The sequence below is a fragment of the Equus quagga genome, chromosome 6, assembly GCF_021613505.1.
Source record: "Equus quagga isolate Etosha38 chromosome 6, UCLA_HA_Equagga_1.0, whole genome shotgun sequence".
NCBI classification, from domain to species: domain Eukaryota; kingdom Metazoa; phylum Chordata; class Mammalia; order Perissodactyla; family Equidae; genus Equus; species Equus quagga.
Window position 1 is genome coordinate 57,129,228 of NC_060272.1, and position 18,657 is coordinate 57,147,884.

At 38.3% G+C, this 18,657-nt stretch overlaps 1 protein-coding gene across 1 annotated transcript in view; it reads left to right on the forward strand.

Moving 5' to 3' along the window:
* The window catches only part of GTF2F2 (general transcription factor IIF subunit 2), a 148,717-nt gene extending 138,327 nt beyond the window's left edge, over positions 1–10,390 (forward strand). The window contains exon 8 of the mRNA XM_046665050.1: positions 9,412–10,390. Coding sequence (XP_046521006.1) covers positions 9,412–9,531 — 120 coding nt within the window. The 3' untranslated portion in view covers positions 9,532–10,390. The remainder of the gene's footprint in view (positions 1–9,411) is intronic.
* The last annotated feature ends 8,267 nt before the right edge of the window (positions 10,391–18,657 follow it).

Sequence of the window (18,657 nt, forward strand, 5' to 3'; positions counted from 1 at the left end):
AAATTATAATATGTAAATAGGTTTAAAATAATACCTAGTTTACAGGAGCCTTGTAAATAATTAATGTTCATGAAAGTTGCATTGCCAACTGGAATGTATTTTACTAATATTTATTAGTAGTAGTAGCATTAAACTGATTTTTGAGCCCTGTGTAAAAGGAAGGAAAAGAAATAAAGAGATCTTGTTCATGTTGATCACTTCTTGAGTATATGCATTTAATGACATTCTCTCATTTTCTCATGGCCCCCAGTGCCACTTTTGATAACAAGCTTCTAACCATGAACTATCACTTTAACACATCCTCTTTGTCATTAACACTAGTACTATATTCTTAAGTTGCCGTCTGCTTTCTGACCTTTAGAATGTCATTTTTGACATATTCTGAGTGAATATGAACTATTTGTTTTGCTAGTTCCTTTCTTTCTTTATTCTTCTTCCTAAAAACCTTCACTTCTGTAAGCGAAATTACTGATTAGAGAGACTGTTCTTAGGGCCAGTCTTTTTCTCTCATTCGCCAGTGTGTGACCTGAATAAGCAATCCAAGAGTTAAAAGTTTCTCATCAAGAACAAACAAGCCAATTTAAAAGGTCAGGCTCTGGTAACTGATGTAAAGTCGGGAACCCGGTGTTCATTTAAGGGGATGCTTTCATACAGTTTCAATTCTGGCTTCTTTTCCCATTTAAAATGAAATCTCAGAGGAAGCCTATTATTTCTCCTCTGGCAATCTTTGATCTTTCACCTTGAATGTGTTACGTCTAGTCTTTCTTCATATTTTATTATATCTGTAAAATAGAAGCATATACAGCATTTCCTTAAAAAATACAAACCATTAGAAACTTTATCTAATTGCTCCCTTCGAAACACCGAACTGCCAGGACCACTTTGAGCCCTAACACACTGTTGTCTATCACAGCACCTTCTACCAGTGCTCCTGTTGTTGTGTTGTCTTTATTCTTAGGTGAGATCTTGCCATATGGTGGCCAAAATGGCTTCCTGAAGCACCTCGCAGCTAGCAACCCCTAAGAAAAAGAGAATATCTATTCTTAGTGTTCCAATAAAAGCCCCGGGGAAGATTTTAATTGACCTGGTAGGAGTCATGTGCACCTTCCTGAACCAAGAGGATGGGGTAGGAGTACTTTGCCAGCCAGGGCCCACTGCCTCTCCCATCTTTGTGCCACACTGCCTGGTACACTTAGCACCGAATCAGTGTTAATCGGATTGTAATCTCAAATTTAGTATGTTCAAAACAGAACCTTGATTTCTGCGCTCCTCCAAAGCCTCCCCAGACTTCCCCATTTCACTAAGTGACACCACCATTTCCCAGCTTGCTCAAGCCAGACGCCTGTATTCCTATTTCCTCTCCGTGCTATATTGTGTATATGTGTAAATATATATATATATCTGATCAGGATCTTAAAGGTAAAAGAGATCTTAGAGGTTATCTAGTCTAACTTGTAGACCCAGAGAAAGGAGTTGACTAGTGGCTCAAACCCAGTTGTCCTGACTTCAGTCTAGGAATATCACTTACCACATTGCCCCTTCTATATTCAGACACATGTATATATCTGTAGACAAACAAGGAACATGTTTTTCTGACAATAGGAGCTACTTTTTAATGAAAAAAAAAACACTAATTTCTCTTTCAGGAAGGCTTCCTTCTAATTTCTATATTATTAAGAATCATAATTAATCATCGTAATTAATCTAAGATAGGTACATTGATAATGGAATCTAAGCTTCTGTGCTCATTCAGTTCCTAATTCAAAATAAAAATAGCTGTCCGTAATGTTTGAAGCTTATTCCCAAATTTACTACTTAATAAGTGTTATTTCATTGTAATGTTTTGTTCTGGCATATACGTTCCATTTTTTACTTGATTGCTTGTTTTTCCTAAATCTTTATCATTTTCTTTCTGTTCACTTATTCCCTTTCATTTCTTCCTTCATTTTTCCTATAACTGGCAGTTTTTATTTTAGAATGGTTCTACTAAAACTAAAAAGACCACGAGTTTTTCAACAGAGCATATTAATTAATGACAGCCCTTTGTGAGACTTCTGTTTTAAAAAAATAATCATTTGCTAACTTATGAAGTGGAGGCTTAATTAAAAGTTTTAGGATCTGAAATGTCATACTAAAATAAATTATTAACCATGTGGACTATAAATGGATGAAATTTAAACATTTATAAAATTTTAATACTTTCCTTATGAATAGAAGGTTCTAATAACTAGTAGGTCTACTACCAAGTTTTGTATAGAATGGTAACGTTTTCCCTCTTATATGGTTTGTTTCAGCCTTTTTTTTTTTTTTTTTATTTCTGGATGAGGTAAAATTTGTGGGGAATTTACCAATATAACCAGTTAAGTCTAGATTTTACGTGAGATGTTACAAAGATAAAAGCAGTATCTGACAGGCATCCAGTAAACAATTTGGGCATTTATTTATATACAAAATTTACATAGAATTTTTAATTAAGCAATAGGCCACAAAATTTATATTTAATCTGAAAATTGCCATTTTCTATAAAATCTCCTTCCCCACCCTTCCAGTCCTATTTGACTTTAAAGGGAGATAAAGTACGTTTTTAAGCTTATTTCCTGATTTCTTCATTTAGTCCCTGAACAAGCTAGAAGGACTTGTTTTTCCAGCTTACCATCCTTATGGAAATTGTCTCAGGAAGGAAATCATTTTCTTTGCATTGGTGTCCGCATTAGAGAAAACATTACTTGAAGCCTCTCAGCCTCTCTGTCTCAGCAGGAGAATTGAGATGCCAGAGGATAAGCCTCTGGGCAGAAGACCTTGTAGTGCCAGCCTGGCTGGCCTTCTTCAGTTCTGAATTGCAGCATTTCAGAGCCATCCTTCCCTCTCGAGTGTCCCAAGACAGATATTCTAATTGCATCATATTTTGCAGTACATATGGACTGATACACAGAGTTCCCTTTTTATTGGAAATGTTACTTTACCCATGATGATTTGGTAATAAAAAACAGTGTTATCTTCATTTGTTTTTATGAAAGAGGTCTCCTTCCCCCCCTCCCCAATTTAAAACCTTTATTAAGTTACAGTTCAGTGGCTTTTAATATATTCACAGAGTTGTTCAGCTATCACCACAGTCAATTTTAGAACATTTTCTTCACCCCAAAAAGAAACCCCATACTTATTAGCAATCACTCTCCTTTCTCCCCCTCTCCCCACCTTAGGCAACCACTAACCTACTTTCTGTCTCTATATAGATTTCCCTATTCTAAATGTTGCATATAAATGGATCATATCATATATGGTCTCTTATGACTGGCTGCTTTCATTTAGGCATAATGTTTTCATCCATGTTGTGGCATGTATCAGTACTTCATTCCTTTTTATTGCCAAATTGTGTACTTTATACATCCATATATATCCATTATATGGACAGACATTTTGTTTAGCCATTCACTCATGCATGGACATTTAAGTTGTTTCCACTACTTGAGTATTATGAATAAAGCTACTGTGAACGTTCATGTAGAAGTTTTTGTTTGAAGATGTTTTATTTCTCTTGGGAGTGGAATTGTTGGGTCACGTGGTAACTCTGTTTAACCTGAGGAACTGCCGGATTATCATCAATCCTTTTTTAATCCTTAACCAGCAAAAACTTTTATCTACTATTGCCCTAAAGTAAAATTTTACTCTCTGTTCTAAATATTTTAAGGATGAATAATGCTTCATCATTGTTACAATGCTAGTTAGTTTACTGAAAATTCTCTATTGGTAAAATATATACCAACAGTCTCATTGCTTGTCATTTAATTTCTACAATATTTTCAAGTAGACTAATAATAACTGTGCCAATTGATATCTTATTTTTGTACGTTCAAAACTATACCTCACACCACATGCACTAACAGATAGTTGCCGTGCGTCTAAATGCAATAATTCATATTTAAATTTCAAAAGGAATTTTTTCACTTTTGTTAAGTTTTTGATATCTCTGTATTTTCCTAGTTAACATTTCAACATTAACTATATATGTGTATTTTTTTCCCAGTTGGAAATCATCATATCCCAGCATTGGAAGACCTTGCAGTATTCCAAAATTCTATTCAGCATACAAATAAACTAATACAGTTTAGAAAGCATATCTTTAAACAAATAGTTAAAAGTTTTGGCCCAAAGGAAGTAAACTTTATCTGAAATATGCAAATGTGAATCATTTGCCAGTGCCAGACAGGTGAAGTCTAAAAGGGAGATGATTTATCAGCACACAAATATTAATGCAATAATAAATTGCTTTTTAGAATTTGGATTAAGCCATAAGGTAAGGCTAGGGAGTGGGGTAGGTTTTATGCTTTGACCATTTCATTCCCCATCATCTCTCTACTTAGAGTTTTACAAAGAGGAATGCAGCCAGTGGGACCCTGAGAGGAAGACAAGGGGCAGGGTCTAGTAGGAAAGCAGAGGTGAGACCAGAAGAAGGAAAAGAGGAGAAGGATGCCGAGATGGCCCACGTTCCTGAGGAGTCCCCAGTATCACCTTCCCTGTCCTGTTCACAGTTTTCTCTGTCGAAAGAAGTCAAAACATATGTTACCTTTGTTTACCACTTATGCCTAATATGTAGTTTATTTTTTTAATGAAAGAATTTTGTGCCTTGGAGCCACTAACATCTTCATCAATAAGTCCTCTGTTCTGTTGACCTTGCTTAAAGGAGTCACAGTCAGTCACCAAAAAAGCACATAAACGTGATACTTTAAAATTATCACAGAACTAGTAGTACCCTTGCCGCTGATCACTTTGTAAAAAGTATATAGCGATTTCCCTTTGGTGACTGTATTCACCAGTGCCATCTTTGGTATAGATTTGCGTATCGCATATTCTATCCAACCTTTCTGGGAAAATTTTGTGACTAAAAGTCTGGTAGGGTCATATTATTAGTTTACCTAAAGCTTTATTACTTGGTGATCAGCTGTCTGTCAAAAATAAATGTTTTTTTAATCAATTTCTAGGAATTTAGGTATAGTTAATTATTGTGTATATAATGCTTAACACTGAAATTCCTGATAAAATGAAATCCAGATAAATCCTCCGTTTGGTTGGCAGAGCAGTAGAGGAAAAGATGACATGAAAAATGGTAGCAGGGAGGAAGGGAAGGAGAAAAAGAAAGACTAACATAGTAGACTACTGTGCCTTGTGACTCTACAGAGGTTTGTCTTCATCTTGGGGGGAAATTAGGAATTTGATCTGTGGATTTCTGGGTTTTTGGCCACCGCATTTTTTTTTTAAAGATTTTATTTGGCCACCACAGTTTTGTCTTTACCCACAAATGCAAACCACATTCTAATCCCCTAACCTCTTTGGTCCAGTGTGTGCTTTGCCGTTTCCTTCCAAGGAAGCCATAATGTTCTATTCCTTTTTTCTCTGCATTCAGACTTGCTGGAAATACTCTCCCACACATCCCTTTGATAAAGAATTGCTAGACTGAAGTCAGTTTATAATTTCAGATCTTGTTCTGCAGCACTGCACATGGTCAGTAATGAGAAATCTCTCCCATCCTGTGTGACATAATCTACTCAGTTCTAGACTCTTCTGTTTAAAATATAGGTGGTCAGGCAAAAGATTAAATTCGAAAGTCAATGTTTAGAATAATTAAGAGGAGAACTAGTTTCTCTTGATCTCTGCACAGAATTGCCATTCAATTCAAATGATAAATATACATCCTCAAAGAACGTAACCCGACTCAGGCTTGGTTAGGTGCCCCTTCTCAGTGCTCCTATAAGATCCTGTATATATGACCTTATTACTAGGCTTCTGTTTTATTTTCTGATTGCTTTCATATATGCCTTTGTCTCCCGTACACACACACCTTAATCTTAAACTGTAAGCTCTGTGAGGATGAATACTGACTGTGTGCCCCTCTACCTGGCACATAGTAGGTGTTAAAAATAAATATTTGTGTGACTATATGAATTTTAAGAAAGGAAAGTTAGATTGCTAATTAATCTTCAGTCTTACTAGAACCTTTAAAATTTCCCCCTCAGTAGGCTCTGTCTCCAATATTTTAGCATTATAATACAAATTTTAGTAATAAATGTCATTCACATTCAAGTATTCAATTTAATCAGTGAACTTTTATTTCTCAAACTGGGTCATTGCCTTATAAGTTAATTAGAGCCTCAATTCCAAAACTGAACAGAACTAGAGTTACCATGGTTTACTCCTGCAGACCTTCTAAGTGAGTTTCCCTTGTTTACTCTTAGATACACTCCATTCATTCAGCAAAAGTGTACTGAGCCTCTGTGATGTGCAGGCAGGCACTTTAACAGGAACACATGGTTTGATGGGAGAGAGACACATGTAAAGAATTAGAGTATGAGGGCTATCACTGAAGTCCATACAATGTGAAATGTAAATCTAAGAGGTGAGGCTGTTAGGGAAAGTGACATTTGTGCTTAGTCTTAAAGGATGAGGGAGGAGTTCAGATTTGAGGAAAAGGATAAGCATTACAGGCACAGGGAACAGCATATGGAAAAAACTAGAAGCATGTAGACACAGAAATGACAAATATGTGTAAAGGGAAGTATCAGAAGATGAGGCCAAAGGGAAAAGGCAGACCTGAATGGATGCCTATGAAGGAGTCTGGAATTTCACCTGTAGGCCAAAGCGGAAGTCACTGAAAAATTTTAAACAAAGAAATGACATGATCTCACTGTTCTCTACCTGTGTCTTTCCTTTAGGGATTTTCTGACCTTATTTTTCCCTATCATCACTGCTTCTTTCCCTGCTAATGCTTTGTGTCAAGTTAATTCATTTGGTTTAAGTAAAATGGTCTTTTTTTTTTTTTTTGAGGAAGATTAGCCCTGAGCTAACTGCTGCCAATCCTCCTCTTTTTGCTGAGGAAGACTGGCCCTGAGCTAACATCCATGCCCATCTTCCTCTACTTTATACGTGGGACGCCTACCACAGCATGGCTTTTGCCAAGTGGTGCCATGTCTGCACCCAGGATCCGAACCGGTAAACCCCGGGCCGCTGGGAAGCAGAACGTGCAAACTTAACTGCTGCGCCACCACGCCAGCCCCAAGTAAAAGGGTCTGAGCTTGCAGTTTGGAACATCCTCAAATTCCAAAAGTTTGCTTTCTCCTCAAGGGAAAAATCTGTACCCTGGCTAGATATTGTGACTCTAATCCCATCTTGTTACCTGACAGATTGACACACTGGGAATATCTCATTCCATTCTTATTGTTAAGAAGGAAAAAAGAGTGACATCTTTATAAAAAATAAAATATCCCATAACCTTATTATACTAGATTGACAAAATAGAGTGGACTACACATGAAAGCACCTGAATTTGTATACTTAAGACTTTCTTAATATTTTCTCTTGAACCCTTTTTTAGGCTTTTCATATTCTGTATCTAGACTATAAATGAACACACTAGACTTGAAGTCGAGAGAGCTTCTGTCAGGCAACCCAAATGCTCCTGGCAATTGCTCTTTTCATTTTTGACCCATTGCAATGAATTTACAGTTGTGTGTTTGTGCACAGGGTCTTAGCCAGTCTCACAATAAACCGTTCTTTAGGAATTTTACAAAGATGTCATTCTTGGCACTTAAACAGAAAATCATCTGTGCCCAAACCATTATTTTCCATTTATGAATCCTGTTCAATTAGAAAGTAGTTTATCAACAGTGTCCCATTTTTTAATGTAGTTTGAAGCAGCAGATGGCAGATGTGCATATTACCTGGATGTCTCAAGCCTTTATGCTTACTCATTCACATGCGTCCTTCAGTGAAGTTAGCTGCACAAGGCGGGGGAGGCAGGCAGGCCTCTTCCTGGGGAAATCCAGGGCTCATTTGGTTCATTGCTGCCACCTGCTGGGGTCTGGCTGCTGGAATGGGAAGGTGGCTTCCAAGTGAGAGGGCTAAGCCATCCAGGGCCTTACAAGGAACCCATATGTAGTTCCAGTGATAATCAGTTATTGTTTCTAGGTGACAACTACCCCTAAATAAAAGGACTTTATAAACTGTTGAGCATTATACCAATGTAAGGTGGTGGTAGGTTATGCATAATCTCCAGCAATGGCGAGGCCTGGAGAACTAAGCAACACGTGGACTCAGAGATCCTAGAGTATTAGAGCTGGAAGAATCCTTCAAGCAGATGCTCTATAACTTTAATGTAGTTAAAGGAGTCACTTAAGGGCTTGCAGAAATGCAGGTTCCCAGGCCTGACCCAGAAGATTTTGATTCACTAGGTCTAAGACGGGACTTATTTAACAGGTGTCCCACAAGGTTCTGATGCACATAGTTTAGCATCGCACTTGAGAATGGCATTCACTGCCTTAAACATCTGGGTAAGAACTTCTCAACCATTTTTCTAATTAGTGCCTCATTTCAATAAATTAAAAAAATTATATGTTCCATCAATGGGATGAGTCACTGTAATACAGTAACTGGTTCTTTGAAGCATACATACAAAAATTATTGTTGGATTGGTTGGTTCTGCAGCAAAAAAAAAAAAATCACTTTTAAATAATTAGCTTTTCTCTTGTCTCAAAGAAGGAAGTACTGTAATTTATATTGGTCAGTTTATAGTGGAATGCTTTTTGGCCTTGGGGATTGGCAAGCAAAGGTGGGGTTTGGTGTTACATTTATCATAGCTATCATTTCCGTGAATATAGTAATCATTTGGTTAATGTCTATTGAATTTTCAGGGACCTAAAATACCATAATAGAGAGTTCTGCTGTACATCATTGCCCACCTCTTTTCTTCGGAGGAGCCAAGCACAAGAAAGCTGCAGCCCCCATGGTTTTTAGCATGTCGTCTTATCATTTCTTGTCCCTCGCCCTGTCTTGGCAAGCTTGGCCAGCATACAAATAATAGTAAACACAAATAATAATTTTCCTTATTACACAGGAAAGATAAGTGGCCTGATAGCAAGTATGAGAACTCACCTTAGAACTGAGAATTCTGGACTCCCGTCATGTGCTTGCTTCAGAGAATGTTATTGTCCCCAAAATATTTGTCATTTTTTAATATGTGCTACTGCTTCTGAAAGGACTGGTTCCAATCCGAGAATAAACTTATCTGACTGGGAACTGCGTGGGGCAGGTTACACTTGGTATATTCTGTCACCTTAATAAACATTGAACACACGTAATTTTCTAGTGTATTTTCATCTAGACCTTTTTTTAGCTCTCATATTGTTGGCATTCAGGACTTCCAGCCTCTTTAATGCAAATGATCATATATTTAATGCGTTATCCTATATTGCATATGTGAATCAAAAGGCAGTTTACTGAACTGAGGAATATTGTTGAGCTTTCAGGATCCTAATTTTTATTACTCATAAATGTGCTTTGTCATATCATTTTATTTTAAATTTTGTTTTCTGCCTTCATAATCTCATCTGTTGGGGTTTTTTGTTTTGTTTTGTTTTTTAGCTGTACCTGAAGGAAATCTTGAAAGAAATTGGTATTCAAAACGTAAAAGGGATCCACAAAAACACATGGGAGCTGAAGCCAGAGTACAGACATTATCAAGGAGAAGAAAAGAGTGATTGAGAAGAGTGTAAGCCAGCACACCAACATGACAGCTAAAGGGTCATGTGCTGAACACACGGCAGCGGTCTGCGAGTCCTCGAGCACTGTCTGTCACAGGGTAAAAAGACTGGTACTTTAATTTCTCTAGGTAAATTTTTTAAACCAGTAATTCTTATAAAGTTACTTAAATGGTTTTTGAGAGGAAAGAACAAATTTATTTATAGACTTAATTTGTTATTAAACCAGATTATTCATGATAGGGTTAGGGTTGGGTGGCTAAGAGGGTTTTTCTTTTTAAATATTAACTTGTAAAATGTAAAGTTAGGAAATGTTTTCTAAATGTGGACTCTCTGTCCTTGTTTTATCTCTGAGGAGCTGAGGTAATACAGATCCAAAATGAACGGCACAGCTCAAGAAAATAGTCAAAAGCTGTCTTTTTTTTTAAACAGGTAATCTTGTTTCGCATTCACACATATTAATAAAAGAGCATTTATGTTTAGCTAAGATAGCAGTTTTCATCATTAGTTTATTGTACCCTAGTGATAGTGACATGAGAAATGGAAAAAAATCATGGTCAATTGGTGTTTCTTTCATTTTTTTTAAATAATTCAAAATTAAATATTTTTCCAAAACTTCAAGATATGTCTCCCCCGTCCAGATTATAAGCTTCTCAAAGACTGACTTTGCCCCAGAGTTTTACTGTGCATTCAGCAGGCATGTGTTGACTACTGTATGACAAATGATATTGACAAACAAAAGGAGGGTTGTCGGAGGGGAGGCCGATACTTATAGACAGAAAGGTTAGTGTCAATTCCTGGGGAATGAAAATGTTTCTTTTGTCTTTCTTTTTAACTACTTTTAAATAAAAGCAATACGTGTCTATGGTTAAAGTTTTTTCTAGCACAAAATATTATATATTAGGCAATCCAAAATCATACCTGCAAACAAGACCACCAAAACAAAAGAATCTTTAGCAAACCAAACACCATGAAAAGTTGCTTTTTACTTGTTCATTTTGTCAGCTGCTTCTGTTGCTTGCAACCAAGAAGTAGCAAATGCCAAAAATTTAAGAAAATGTTATGTAATGAAAGCAGATCAAGGAAATGTCTATCCATTGACATAGATGTTTTTCTGTATTATTTGACTTTTAGCAGCAGAGCAGCAGAATGCTGAGGTTGACTACCACTGCACTAAGAAAATTTTCGTCTTTGCGTTCCCACTGTAAAATGAAATTCTGATTAAGGAGGGTGGTTCCATTCTCCACCCCACATCCAGTTGTCCTATTTTATCTTGTTCTGGTGCAGGAACCAAATGTCTTATCCCCATTAGCTTCCAGTTCCTGGTTACTTGAGGCTCAGTGTCAGGAAGCAAATGGATAATGGTGTGATAAATCTGTATAGAACTGAGAATTCTGGATACCTGTCAAGTGCTTGGTTCATAGCATATGTCTTCCCCCAAATCTTGACTTCTTGGATGTATGATATGACCTGAAACAGACTTGTGTCTCCTCTCCCCCTGCCTTTTGCTTTTGTGGTGACAGTGCCTGCCAGATTGAACTTGGTGGCTGCTAATTGAGTTTCCAGGGCAGAGGTGTGTCTCATTTGAAGCTCTGGTATTTCTGTAAACCTCATTTCTCCAGCTAGCTTATTTTAGTTATCTTTTACCTCGTCACACCTGACCATATCTGCTTGAGTCTCATAAACATTTGTTATATGTTCTGTAGGATAGCCAATCTAGGTGTTAGACTGATTAATTTTTTGAAATTGCTTTCTTATTTAATACTAAAATATGGCTATTGGTCATGGAGGAGTCTCTCCCTTCCACCCGGTGTCCCTTATTCTTTTATTTCAGGACTCTCTTGCTCTGATAATTATGCTTTTGACAGACAAAAATCAGGCAATAGGAATCCTAAGCCTTTATAACCACTGTGAGATTGAGAGAGAGGAAGGCTGATAAGGGAGATATACATCTGGTAAGATGTCACATCATAAGAGGACAGGAAGGCCATATTTAATAGATGAGATTGTTAAACTCAACTAGTATACACACTTAGGCGATATTTTAACTGACAAAATGTAATAAGATTGTGGTTGCTGGGCATTGCGATTGGAAAGGTTTGAAATTACATGTTGCCACAGTAACTTCTAAAGTGATATATCTTAAAAAAGGAAATAAGTTTTGCTCATATTGTATCATATTGAATTTCAGCAGAATTGAAGTTGTTCCTAATGGTCTGTGAGTAAATTTCCTTTGAAGCTTATTTTTCATCATTGTTGGTACATATCAGTGAAATAATAGTAAACACCAAGTCTTTATGTGCCTGGCAATGTGTTAAATGCACTAAAATATTCTCTCATTTAATCCTCAGAAATAGTGCTGAGAGGTAGGTAATACCCATTTTAGAGAACGGTTTCCTGCCCAACATACCATCATGAGTACTGCTCCCTATTTGAGGGAATTCAGCCCTTGGGGCAAAGTGAATCAGAGTGTACCTTCCCAGAATTCTCTTCCCCCTTCTCCTCCTCCCCAAAATCTCACCTCCAAACCAGGAAAATGATGTGGCCCCCAGACAAAGTTGTGAAGGAGAAGGAGTTTGTCTTTGGCATCTCTACTTGAATCCAGATGCCCAAACCTCTCTACCCACAGGATGAAGACTAAACTTGCTCCTGTAAAGTCAAGATCCTTTTGCTAAAATTTTACTCCCTCTTACACTTCCAGTACCCAGGTAGGGAGTGTGACTTCAGAGTGTACTCTGATATCTAGACCTCCAGAGGAGTTAAGGATCCCCAGGGAATGTGATAGGCGCTGGAGCCCCGAGCAGAAGGGGGGCTGCCTTAGGCTCAGCCTTCACTTGCTGCACATCCACCTTTCATGTCAATACATTGGCCGTTTCCCCGAGCATTTGTGTAAGAGTCCAGGGATAAGCTAGTTCTCTTTTTGATTCAGTTTTCTTTCTGATGTGAGTCCAGAGCAGGTTCCTGAGCTTAATATCATTTCATAATGTGTAAAAGGAGGGATCAGGGGTCTCTTTTTAACTTTACTTTTCTTCACATACTCCTATCCTTTTTTCTTCCTACTTCCTTTCATTTGAGCAGGTACCACTATCCATAATACAATAGTATGATGCAATGTCTGACAGACAGACCAGCAGTATAAGCCTTTAATAGTTTATTGTAAGAAAACCAACAGCTTTTATCTGATTTTATTAGAAATCATCTAAATTTAAAAGAACTTTTTTAGGTGCTTTAACTTCCAATTTAAACTATATTCTGTTGAGTCATTTAATCTTAAGTTTTAGGGTTTTTAAGAAGGATTTTCTTAGAGTGTGCCATATTTTTAAATGTTGAAACTTTTATTTAAAAGGTCTTAAGAGGATGTGAGTTTTTATTGTTTTGTGGAAATGTAAATACACCGGAAGAGTATGTTATTGGACCAAAAATTTTAATCTGCTGTGGTCATGGAATATGGTGGCTGTTTATTTATTTGGCAAGTATTTATTGGGCATGAACATATCCTAGGCCCTGGGAATACAAAAGTGCTAGGCATAAGAGGCCTTCACAGTCTAGTGGGAAATAGAGAGTGTAGACGGATAACAATGCCGTGTGGGTACAGAGGTGTGAACTAAGTGTTGCAGTCAGTCAGAATGTGCCAGTTAATTCGTTGTTGCCATTTATGCTCTCCATGGACTTCCAATTTTTAAAGCATTCGAATGCGGTAATATATACTTAATTTTAAAACTTCTTTGAATATAATTTAGGCATTGATAATTCTTATGACACAAAAGGATTTATACAGTGCCTAAGAATCATTATTATGAATACATAGCAATAGATGCCTGTGATATGTTAATCTTGTTATAGAATGCTAAATTAGAGAGTTTACTGGGCTGGTCCTCTTGACGTTTAAGTCTTACTCCTAATTGCCATTCTGGTTTCTCTCCTTGAACAAAAGCTCATTCATTGGCAAGTCTTCATTCAGTGAAAACCCACTGATGCCCACTCTGTGCCAGGCGCCAGGGGTAGAGGTGATGGATGTTTGCGATAATGTGCCTTACATACCATCAGCTCTCTGCCTACGTGACTAAATAAGCAGGAAGAAAATAGCTTGTTTTTGTTGGATCCTTATTACGTGCTAGACGCTGTCCTAAGCATTAACTCCTCTCATATAACTCAATTAATCCTCACAACAATCCTACAGCATGGGTTCTCTTGTTACCTTTGTTTTATAGATGTAGAATCTCAGGCATTGAGAGGTTGAAGAACCTGACCAAGGTCATACAGTAGTCAGGGTCAGAGCCGGATTCAAATCCCAGGATAGCCCTCTGGAGTGCAGACTCTTAGTTACTATTACGTGTTAAATAATGGGTGCTATGCTGCTGATTGCCCACAGCTGCAGTTCACCTGCCCAGAGTCTCTCATGTTTGTTTCTTTGTTTTTCTTGTTTTTATTATTGAGTTATAATTGACATATAACTCTCATGCTTGACTTTTCCTCACTGAAGGATAGCAAAATCTCAAGTTACCTTTTTTTTTTTTTAAGATTTTATTTTCCCTTTTTCTCCCCAAAGCCCCCCGGTGCATAGCTGTGTATTTTTAGTTGTGGGTTCTAGTTGTGGCATGTGGGATGCCTCCTCAGCATGGCCTCATGAGCTGTGCCATGTCTGCGCCCAGGATTCGAACCGGTGAAACCTTGGGCTGCCGAAGTGGAGCGCGCAAACTTAACTGCTCGGCCACGGAGCCAGCCCGAGTCATCTCTTCTGAATCAGAAAGAGTTGATCGTGGATTCTGCCCAAGTTGATTTGCCTTAGAGATTTGATTTCCAAATTCTTGTTCAGGTTCTGGGGTTTCTTACTTGTGGGGTGAGGTTCCTTTTTTTGCTCTAGATTCAGGTGAGCTATTTCTCAGGAATTACTGCAAATGGCCATTGTACTTGACTTAGTCACATCTTAGACTACCCTGTGGATGTTCAGTCCCAGGCTCATGAGAAAGTTTTTGACTTGGCTGGTCACAGTTGAGGGTCTCTGCCATGGCCTAGTGAGCACAAAGGAAGTCGATCAGCTTGGGGACTGCCAAGTGATGGGGATACAGAGATGAGCAAATAAGACAGGTCCTTGCTTTCAGGAGCTCACAGTATTGAAAAGGACTTGGAAACAAATAAATGGCAAAATAGTGCATTAAGTGCTGCAGTAGAAATGCATGGCAGAGTGTTTTAAGAGCTACGTGGATTCAAAGCCTGTGACTTAGAGCAAGCCGCTTACCTTCTCAGTTTCCTCATCTGCAAAGTAGGATTATTGAGAGTATCTTCCTCATAGAATTGTGATGAAAATTAAATGAGTTGATATATGTTAAGCACTTAGAACACTGCATGACACATAGAAAGTACTTTGTCAGTATTAGCTTTATAATATATAGAATATGTAACATATGGAAGTAGCACAGAGAGAGAAAAGATTAATTACATCTTTGGGGAATAAGGAAAGCCTTCTTAAAGGAGTTTGTATCTGAGCTGGGTTTTGAAGGGGTCTAGGAGTTCAGTAAGAGTCAAGAGGCAGGAAATACAGGAAGAACAAGGGCCTTAGGAAGCAGCCTTACTTCCCATGGTGGCTGGAGTGAGAACCCACACACATTCAGCGTACTTACAGATACAGTGGGGTAGTAAATGACTGTGGCTGGACAAGTCAAATGCAGTCTCAGTCTGATGGAAGAACTTGGGGGTCAGGTCATCTCACCCTGGGCCCAGAATGAGGAACTAGGCTAACCACCTTTGGTTGTGCACACAAGTTCAAAATGATGCAAACACCCCAAGTACTCCCTTATTTGCAGCTTACTTTTTCACTCTGCTTCATCCCTGAACACATTTTAATATAGTGCAATTAAAATATCAGTCAAAAGCGACCTTAGTGATTTGTGTGTTAGAGATTTGAGGTCCCAATCATTTACCCTTCCACCACTGCAAACTATAATCAGTAAAGATAAACAGGGAGCAGGAGCTAAATGGGATCAAACGATTCGCTGTATTAATGGAGGCCCAGTAACTCCCAGCAGGACTGGAGGACCTACGTAAGAGCTGAGGCTAAAGTAGAGAGAGCTCCTTATTCTTTTCCTCAATTAGTGATGATAAGCCAGCCGCTGGTGGGTGGTTGGCCTGACTTACCATTTGCAGGTGGAAACTCTGGAGCTGCTGGAGAAGGACATCCAAGTGGTCAACAGGTACATGAAAAGGTGGTCAGCATTGCTCTTCATCAGGGAAATGCAAATGACAACCACAATGAGCTATCACCTCACACCTGTTAGATTGGCTTTCATTAAGAGATCAGGAGATAACATGTGTTGGCAAAGATGTGGAGAAAAGGGAACCCTTGTACACTATTGATGGGAATATAAATTGGTTCAGCCACTATGGAGAACAATATGGAGATTCCTCAAAAAATTGAAAACAGATCTACCATATGATCCAGCAATTCCACTTCTGGGTATATACCCAAAGGAAATGAAAACAGGATATTGAAGATATACATGCACTCCTGTGTTTATTGCAGCATTATTTACGATAGCCAAGATGTGGAAAGAACCTAAGTGCCTGTCAATGGATGAATGGAATATTATTCAGCCATGAGAAAGAACAAAATCCTGCCATTTACAACAACGTGGATAGACCTTGAAGGCATTATACTAAGTGGAATAAGTCAGAGAAAGACAAATACTCTATGATATCACTTATATGTGGAATCTGAAAAAGTCAAACTTGTAAAAACAGAGTAAAATGGTGGTTACCAGGGGCTAGAAGGTTGGGGAATAAGAGAGATGTTGTGTAAGGATACAGACTTGCAACTATATAACACTATATAAAACTATATATACTATATAAAATATAACAATATTATAATCAAACTTCCAAAGAGACTAGGTCTTAATTCCAACTACGACAAAGAAATAATTGTGTGATGTGATAGAGGTGCTAACTATTGCCACAATGGCTATCATACCACAATATATAAATATATCAAATCAACATGTTGTATACCCTAAATTCACACTGTATTATATATCAAATATATTTCAGTTAAAAAAAATATGGGCCTGGCCCTGTGACCCAGTGGTTAAGTTCACATGCTCCACTTCAGTGGCCCAGGGTTTCACTGGTTTGGATCCTGGGCATGGACATGGCACCGCTCATCAGGCCATACTGAGGCAGCGTCCCACATGCCACAACTAGAAGGACCCACAGTTAGAATGTGCAACTATGTACTAGGGGGATTTGGGGAGAAAAGGAAAAAAAAAGAGATTAGCAACAGTTGTTAGCTCAGGTGCCAATCTTTAAAAAAAGTAACATAAAATAGAGGCCAGCCCAGTGGCATAGTGGTTAAGTTCACACACACTGCTTTGGTGGCCTAGGGTTCATGGGTTTGGATCCTGGGTGCGGATCTTCACACCACTCATCAAGCCATGCTGTGGCAGTGTCCCACATACAAAATAGAGGAAGGTTGGCACAGATGTTAGCTCAGGGACAATCTTCCTCAAGCAAAAAAAGAGGAAGATTGGCAACAGATGTTAGCTCAAGGTCACTCTTCCTTGCCAAAATAAAATAAAATAATAAAATAAGAGATCTGGAGCAGCTGAGTTTCCCAGAGCAGGCTCAGCCTAGTGTATTCATCCCATGAGGAGTGAATGTAGGATAGGAAAGGAATGAATAGAGCTGTGTCAAAAGTGTTCGATACACTGTTAAGGAATCTTTGTTAATTCAGTGGAAATAGAAAATACAGGCTTTGGAAAAGTCACGCATGATTCAATAGTAAGCTGCCAAATCAGTTCTCAAATGAGTCCCTTCCTTAAGCTAGCCTACTGCCTGATTCCCCTCCAGACCACCAGTGACCTCCTCCCCACCGCAAGGACACAGCTGAGACCTGAGTGAGCATTCACTCAGCCACGTGTTCAAATGTGGGTCTCCAAAGAGACACCAGTACAGCATGAAACCAGTGATAGCACTTCAGAAATAAGTAATCTGTCATCAATGATGGTGAAAGGGAGCTTTAAGAATTCTACAGAGAAGAAAATATTTATAAAACACATATAAAGGACTTGTATCTAGACTGTCTGACGATCTCTCAAAATTCAATAATAACAAAACAACTCGATTTAAAAATGGGCAATAAATGTAAACATGCGCCTCACCAAGAAGGTATAGATGGCCGAAGAAGCACATCAAAAGCTGCTCAATGTTACTGGTCATTAGGGAAATGCGAGTGAAACCACAGCAGGATGAGGTTAGATCGCTTCCAGAATGTCTCACATTTTGGAAACCTGACAGCACCACTGATGAGCATGCAGAGCAACCGAACGCTCACACATCGCTCATGGGAATGCAAAATTAGACAGGTACATTGAAAACCAGTTTGGCATTTTTTTGTGAAGTTAAACATACCACTGTACAACCCAGCAATCCCACTCCTAGGTATTTACCCAGAGGAAATGAGAATAATATGTGCACACAAAACCGTGTACACAAATGTTCACAGCAGCTTTAATCTAAATTGCCAAAAACTGGAAAACACCCAAATGTCTACCAACTCGTGACTTGATAAAACAAACTGGTGTAGTCATGCATTGGAATACTCAGCGATGAAAACAAAGTATCTAGTGATAAAGACAACCAAGGATCTCTGATGTATTGTGCCACGCGAAACAGGCCAGACTCATAGGCCTACGTGCTGTATCCTTCCATTTATATGACATTCCGGAAACAGCAAAACTATAGGGATAAAAACACAGACCCATGTTTGCTGGGGCTGAGGGTGCATGGAAGGGTTGACCGAAAAGAAACACAAGGGAACTTTCTGGCATAGTGGAAATCCTGGTTGTGGTGGTGGTCACATGACTGTGTTAAAACTTAATCTGCACATTTTAAAAAGTAAATTTTAGTGCAGATAAAGTATACCTCAATAAACCTGGCTTTAAAAAAAATTAGGATGAAAACTAGAAAAAAAATGTTCATCAACAGGTAAAGTTTAAACTATGACTCATCTGTATCAGGGAATGTCTGCGACAGTTAAAAAGAATGAGCAGGATGAAGGTACACTGACATGGAAAGAGTTCAGTATTCTTAAGTGTAGAAAGCAAGCTTCAAAACGGTTAATAGTAAGGTCCCGTTT